The sequence below is a fragment of the Lathamus discolor genome, chromosome 6 (genome assembly GCF_037157495.1).
Source record: "Lathamus discolor isolate bLatDis1 chromosome 6, bLatDis1.hap1, whole genome shotgun sequence".
NCBI classification, from domain to species: domain Eukaryota; kingdom Metazoa; phylum Chordata; class Aves; order Psittaciformes; family Psittacidae; genus Lathamus; species Lathamus discolor.
In genome coordinates this window covers 63,381,836-63,389,405 of record NC_088889.1, presented here as the reverse complement: position 1 = coordinate 63,389,405, position 7,570 = coordinate 63,381,836, and the positions used below count along the sequence as shown (strand labels likewise).

The 7,570-nt window shown below is 40.7% G+C and overlaps 1 protein-coding gene across 9 annotated transcripts in view; it reads right to left on the bottom strand.

The window, feature by feature from the left end:
* Positions 1-2,346: 2,346 nt before the first annotated feature.
* The window catches only part of WT1 (WT1 transcription factor), an 84,521-nt gene continuing 79,297 nt past the window's right edge, over positions 2,347-7,570 (bottom strand). For 6 of the 9 annotated variants that reach the window (XM_065683245.1, XM_065683247.1, XM_065683243.1 and 3 more), the window contains 2 exons: positions 7,074-7,166; positions 2,347-3,704 (listed from right to left, as the gene is read on the bottom strand). In XM_065683245.1, the coding sequence (XP_065539317.1) occupies positions 3,583-3,704; positions 7,074-7,166 (215 nt within the window). In that variant the 3' untranslated portion in view covers positions 2,347-3,582. Of the gene's footprint in view, positions 6,908-7,073; positions 7,167-7,570 lie in introns of all 9 variants that reach the window. The other 3 variants (XM_065683244.1, XM_065683241.1, XM_065683242.1) reach the window with 3 other exon arrangements.

The following is a 7,570-nucleotide window of genomic DNA, read 5'->3' as shown; positions in this document are numbered from 1 at the left end:
TTGGTGGCGCAGCGAAATGAATCCTACTGACATCCTGAAACAGATAGGCTTGGTTGGAGTGGCTTCTTAAATGAACAGTTCGCCTAACCCAACATGGAAAGAGCTATATATTTGAAAGACCTCCCTTTCCTTTAAGGAACCTGAAGGACAAACTATCTCCAGGCTGAGTGCCTAACTGCAGCAAGGTAACATCTTTGTGCCTCCTGTGAGGTCAGTACAGTCTGTACCTTTAAAAAACCTCACACGCACCAGCAGCAGAGCACATGTTTACCGTTCGGACACGTTAGCTCACGTTTTCCCAAAGCAGAAGGGACACTTTGCTGGATTCACCTGCCTTAAAATAATTGGTGCAGGTGAACCCCTGAATCCCAGCTGACACCACCAAAGAGAGAAAAGACCACATTCCCTTTCCTACCCAACACATCTTGTACACCACAAAGTGAAAAGTAGATAGAATTAACATTCTCCATCCTGGGGGGCTGTGGAAGCTACAGGACAGGAGGAGCATGCCAATCATGATACAATATTAACCATCAGCCAAAATAACATTTTCAGCTTAAGAACAGAGGGCAGAGCTATAAAAGATTTGCTCAATTAATTGTGGGATTGAAAATTTCCCAGAGAGCTAAGGATATGTGTAAGATAGAGCACAGCCCCCACATCTTTCATATGGAGGTCAAGCTCACAGAAACTCAGCCTGCTTGCTGCAAAATGAGGTACTGCATGCTGCAAGAATCAGCGTCTGGGGGCTGCTTCTGAGAAATTCACGGAGTAAAGCATTCCCATAAAGGTGGCTTACCTTGCTGATAGAAATCCTGAAAACCAGGAAATGAAAGGGAGACACATAAAATGCCTCTCATAACAAAGGCTGTAAAATAACTAGGAATAAAAATAATTAATATCTAATAATAAACATTTCCCACTGTCCTCACTGTACTTGGCAGGGTGGGAGATGTGATGATCATCAACCAGCGGCATAGCAGAAAATGCATTAATAGAAAAAGTGGCGACAGCAGCTACAAAAGGACAAGCTCTGTCAGTCATCAGCCCCTACTTCATTTCTGGTAGCCACCTACCATCATTTTTGGCACACAACTCATCAAGCAGCAAACACCTAGCTGTAGTTACTTACATGTCACTGGAAGCGCGGCTGTGCTGCAGTGGAGTTCTGGTTGGAGTTCACAGGAAATAGTTTTATTTATGTTTGACTAATGCAGACACAATGGGAGGCTGCTTTTTCTTTTTTTTTTTGGCTTTCAGTACAAGCACTCATGGCAGCTATCTGGTTTGGGTGCAGGCTGAAAAACAGACTGTTTTGTAGCTGTTGCAGACTGTTTCTGGGTAAATCAGAGGACGTTGTTATTGCGACTGAACTTTCTCTCAAGAAAGCAAGAGGAGTTGCTTCATTTTTGAATTCTGTGCAGTTTTACGTACACCGTTCGCTCCAAATATTTGATGTTTGCCCCACTTGTTTTGAGTTTCTCCAGAGAGATGCTGTCTTTTGGCAGCCAAAGATAAAGCTGACTAATACAAATGAGTCAGAGTACCCTAACAGTAATTAACAGTGATGCAACACCCATGCGAAAAAGAGGACTTGAAGAATTAACTGTTGAGTTTTCTTGACAATGCAGCTGTATGTTAAGATAGAAAGCTCAACCCATCATAGAACTCCATTGTGTACATTAGAGAAAAAAGCTTGGCAAGATACATTAAAGATTTTTGCTAAAGAGATACAAATATTTTGCAAGGTCAAAGGGCGCTGAGGCAGGCTGTACTTACTTCCAAAGAAAAGCAGGCAGTATGACAAAGAAACAGTAATATTTTTTTATCTGCATTTTCACACTTCATCATCTCAGAGAGACTGTCTTTTTCAAACTGCTGAACTGATTTAAGCCACCCCAACTCTAAGTTAACTTTTACTTAAAAGTCAGCCTGTGACATCCTAATCTGTGAAGCTCTCTGTGTGCTGGGTTTCGGCTTGGTCCTACAGAAGGCCAGCACTGCTATTTATAAGTGGGATTTTACTGTTCTATAAAGTTCTTACACAAATCTTACAGGTCGAAAGAAAAGGAGCAGTTTGGTAAGCAGACAAGCGATTGAAGCAACAGCTTTATAGCACAATATGAAACTTGACACTGTTTGCTGCTGCCAGTATGATTCCCAAGTGAGATGGATAAATTGTGGTCAAGACCTGGACAGGTTAACTGGTGGTCATCAGTGCTGGTGGTACCTTTATATACTGGGGGGGGGGGGGGGGGAGGGGGTGGTGGAAGGGAAGGGTACTATTGGACAGGGCATTTGAAATTTAATACCAGACATGAAACAAGACATCTGCTGGACTCTCACTTGTTTCTCTTTGAATGGGCTTTAATTGAAAGCTCAGTGAAAAATGCAGGTTACATTCTTAGTGTTATCAATAGTTTGTAACAGCAACAACATCAGAACAGTGATGCATCTAATATTTATACACTTTCTAGTTTTAGATGTCTAAGAGCAATACATTATCAGATATACATATACACACAATTTCAAGCAATTAAAAGTAAATAATAAATCCCTCCTCCCAAACCCCTGAAACAATATATTTTGTTACACTAATAATGTCTTTTTCACATATACTTGACAAAGAATCTTTTTAAGTTACTTATCTTAAGAGTAATCTGCTAATGGAGATCCTGGACCAGCCCCATTAAAAGTTCAGTTTTAAGTTTATACAGCTCGCCAGCCACATAACCAGTGTGGCTTTACATTGTAAACAAATCCCAAATGTCTACAATGATTGCAATTAGGTTTGTGTAAAGAAGATCTATGCATCTTACAACAGAATAAATTTAAACAAATACATTAAGAAGAGATAGAGAAAGGGAGAGAGTTAATTGACAAACAAAACAGTTTGGGGGGGATCAACTATATGATTATTTAAAAAACAAGTTAACTTAATGGTAAGATTCTTATTTTCTGTACAGAGAGGCTCTGGGTCACCTATCTTTAGCTGCTCTAGAAATATGTCCTTTAAAAACTTTTGATTTGTGAAATTCAAAAGCAGATTTTCCAACTTAAAAAACGTGCCCTTTGGCAGTACAAGTACAAAGTTTACCTGAAGTATCTCAGGCGATTGGTCCATCTCATTTTGTGAGGATAGCTGTGCTAGCATTGGGAAACCTCAGTGTATACACAGATGAAGTAAGCGTAAAGCTTACCTTCAACAGGGAGGATTCACCCCACCCACCGTAGGACTTAAAAAGGCACAAGACTTTGCACCTAGAAAAGTTCAAGGGAAAATAAAACCAGAAAACTGGAGACAGATGAGAAAGGTTAAGCATAGCTTATAGTATTCTATAACTGTGGCAACCTTGCTTACTTTCTAACAAAAGTACAAATAAAAATCTCGAACTTATTGAATAGGAACTTGTATAAGTCCAAATGGAAGACAAGGCTGAGCAGAATCCTACAGTTTAGTTAACTTGTGTCAAATGGGATGTGAAGACAGCTGCGGCTTTCTGACAGAGGTGATTGAGGATGGCCGATAAAGTTTGCAGTAGCTCATAATGTCCCACTGGTTTATTCACTTGTTTGGACTGCCTAAAGGGCCAACTGCAGCTTAGTCATGTTCCTCTGGTGCATGTTGTGATGACGAACTAATTCATCAGACCTGGCAAATTTTTTTTGACAGCTGGGCCACCGGCAACTGAAAGGCTTTTCACCTGTTAACAAAACACCCTGTTATTAACTGGGTATACAGCTTGCCTCAGACACTGCTATTTGTTTTCTTTCTGCAGGGTTGTAAGGGGTCAGGCAGAGACCCTGTCAGGAGCAAAGGCATCCCAGGCCGTCCTAAGAGGGTGTGGGAAAGCCCTCAATCCCTGATCCCATCAGCACTCAGGGCTTTCCTACACCTCCCTCAGCTGATCTTTAACAACAGCCTTTTCAGATGACGTAGAACATCTTGCTGTGGTTCATTCCTGATGACAGGCCCTTATTGAACATCGCATTGCCATGTCTATGCTACTCTCAGCTCTCAAAGGAGCTAGTTTAAAAGTCACTCTGGCATTTGCACAAGCTTCAGTCACACCTTGGACTGTGGTGCAGACATACTGCTAGTCACTGTGAAAATTGTCAGTGACTATTTAGAGCTTGACCTCAAGTCAAGGAGAGTTTTTCCAGCTAGTTCAATTAGTTTTGGCTGAAGTTCTTTGAAACTGGTGAGTGTAAGTGAGTATGGTAGAAGCAACAGAGTTCAGCATGAAGTCTGCTGAGCCAGACTGAAACTTTCCCACTACTGTCTAAATAAAGTAGATGCACATCTATGGGAGATGTTAAAGGCTCAAACATTCCCATGAGCATAATCACTAAAAAAGACAATTAAATTTTAACAAGAACTGCCACCACCTTTTTGCAGTTTAATCTGGTCTCTCAATTTTCTGCAATGTTTAAGTGGAATTTCAGGCCGTGTTTGTGACGCCGCAGGAATGCTGATGGAATGCTTTCGTTAACTCAGAGCAGTGCCCAGTGATTCATATTTCTTCTAGAATTGCATTTTCTCTTTTTTCCCCAAAAATATTTTAAAGTAGGTTCAGCTCTGGGCTGGGCTCTTCAGTGCTGTCTACACACCTTGTACTCTCCAATTCAAGACACCTTGGGGTGGTACTAGCTCACCCAGGCAACTTTTCCTCTTCTTTGCCTCACACATTGTGTATTTCACAAACACCAAACTCAGACAAAGGGGATCTGGGGCTGGAGTAAATATGTATTTCTCTTCGCAAAATTTCATGCAATATATTTAAGGGTGTTTAAAATCTACTTTATCCACTTAACACACATGCTGGCAAAAGCATCAGCTATCTCACATGAGTGCATAAAACAGTATGAGAAAAAAATTACCTGGTCAGGGCTACTGATAAAAATCACAGATTGTATAAAGAGGTCTTCTTTCATCTTGGCAGCATTAGCAAAACCATCCTGTGAACTGATGTGAGTTACCTATCACTGAAGCACCACAGTAAAAGCAGCAGAGTTTTGCTGTTTCACAAGCAATTCTGGTTGTCCTCTCACAACAGGAGGCAGCTATCTCTATTAGTTCTGTGCTGGGCACAAATTACTTTGCACAGATTCTCTGTACAGATATCAGAAATCACATTTCCATTTCTAACAATGTATATAATGTATGGAGTTGTCTTTTCATTCATTTTTTCCCTTTCTACAGCAAAGATTGCTGTCAGAGTAAAATTGCTTGTGGAGACAAAACCCCCTGAATTTGTAGTTTAACAAACAGTTTGGCAGTTGAATTAAAATTAGGATGGAATTAGGTGGAAGCCACCTATGCTTTCCTGCATTAAGATTTAACATGGAGACAGTTAATTTGAGCAAGGTGGTTTATGGCAAAATTCACGGGGTACAAGAAAGAAAGGGGAACAAAGCTACAGGGCAAGATGGAGATGGAAAGTCCCCACCCACCATTCGTGCTCATTCCCCTTGGAATATGTGTATTTTACAGTCAAAGGAGCCTGACACATCCAAAACAGCCAACAGAACATCACAGCAGCACACAGCTGAGCTGCAGAGCTCACACAGAGCCTAAGCCAGTGGCAGGCAGTGAGCCCACCCGAAGGTCTGCGCTGTGAGGGCACCAGTGTGCAAGGGACACTGCTTTCAGCAATGACAGCAGTGTGGGCTTGCAGCAAGGAACAACTAGAATGGGGCTATGAGCTTCACTATTAAAAAAAGAGTAAGTAAGTTCTTCACTGTTTTAGCTAACCTGGGGTAAAAAATTACTGGAGTCACAAAAGTCTTGAATTGGCCCATCAGGTAGCAAAGAACTGTGATGGGAAATGTAGTTTATCCTGGCTTGCTAGCACGTGACAACCACCTGCTGCTTGTTTCTCCCAGAATGTTACCTGTTGCTGATGAAGAAAGTATCTTTCTTCATGCCAATGCACATGGGCCCACACCCTGCAACTCATTGCGAGACTATGGGGTGAGCCCAGGAACACTGCCATGCACTTCACCATTTGCAGGTTGCAAGTGTAGATATGGCCGTTACTTGAAGCATTTATTTGGCCAGTGCCCCAGAAAATGCCATGTTCCCAAGTGAATCATTTGTTTTATTAAAATTTCTCTTTTATTTTTGAAAGTATTAAATATGTGTTTTATGGTCCGGAAGAGAAATAAGAATCCTTAGCAGGGAGAAAAAGATTTTCAGGCTGCTTGTCCATCTGTACAGAGACTGAATTTAAAAGGTTAACACCAGTATAGAAAACCCTGTGACATCTATAATAACATGTTAAAGTGCTCGGTAAACAATTACTTAGTAAAAATACTGCATGCGTAGTGGAAGAGAATAGAAAATGTCAGTTCACAGGAATAATTCTGAAACTTGAAACTAAAATACAGAGGTTGCTGCAGTTGCTCCTTAATGGTGTTTACACTTACATGAGAGCACAGTAGACTAAAATGGCCTCCTATTTTTTCCATGCATTTATACAAAATACTGTGTTTTCCACAAAAAAGTCCTGGAATATTTGAGTAAGCTTTTACTTTAGTGTCTGCCAGTGTGAGTTTGCAAAAGGCACTCCTTTTATCTTTTGGGGAGATTACAGTACAAGCAGCAAGAGAAAGAGCTTTGCCATGCTATCCTGCATTAGGCTCAGCAGACACTTAAGAGAAGCATGAGTAGGCATGAATACTTTAGATTACAGACCTTTGGCTGAAGCTGGAATTAAAATTTCTGTCTTGTAGGGCTTTTTCAGTAAAGGCAATAGATCAACTTGACATTTGTGGGCTGAGACTATGATGTTCATTTCACAATAGCTGACAGAATAGATTTTGCCAAGCTGAAATGTCTTTAAACATGAAGAAAGCCTAGTTTCCAAAATCTTCTAAAGCCCTTCGTGAAAAGTGACTGCAACACCTGGGGAATGTAGTCACATTGCAAAATCAACACAGTCTGAAATTCTTTCTGCTATGTTGAATATTTAACTCCTGGTTAAGAGACTTCCTAATCATATAATTTACAACAACATTGGATTTAAACTTTAAAAATAATGAAATATAAATGTGAAGAAAAGTTTACGCACTTGTTTTACCTGTATGAGTCCTGGTATGAGTCTTCAGATGATCAGATCTGGAGAACTTTCTCTGACAGGTTTTACACTGGAAGGGCTTCACACCTGAAGAGACCAAAGGAAAAAAATAATCTATCTTATATCCCAACACCTTTTGGAAGAGTGAAAGAAATCAGCTATTTCTGAATTTTGAAAAGCCTGGGGGGGGGGGGGGGGGGGTTGTACTAGTTACTGTAATGCTTCTCCTAACTTCATGCCTACAAATGATAGAAAGCCATTAATTAGGCTACCATCCCTCTGTAACCTCTTCTTCTGATGTCTGGGTCTGAAGCATCCAAACAGTACCATTATGAACAAACACCCACTTACACGGTTGGACTAAGCCAGGATCTGCAAATGTTGTTAATTCTGATCCTGTGGCTTGGCACCAGCACTATCATGTATGAGCAACTATGACATAAGAATAGAAGTACAGAGGTATGTATTTATATGCTCCAAATAGGCTTACA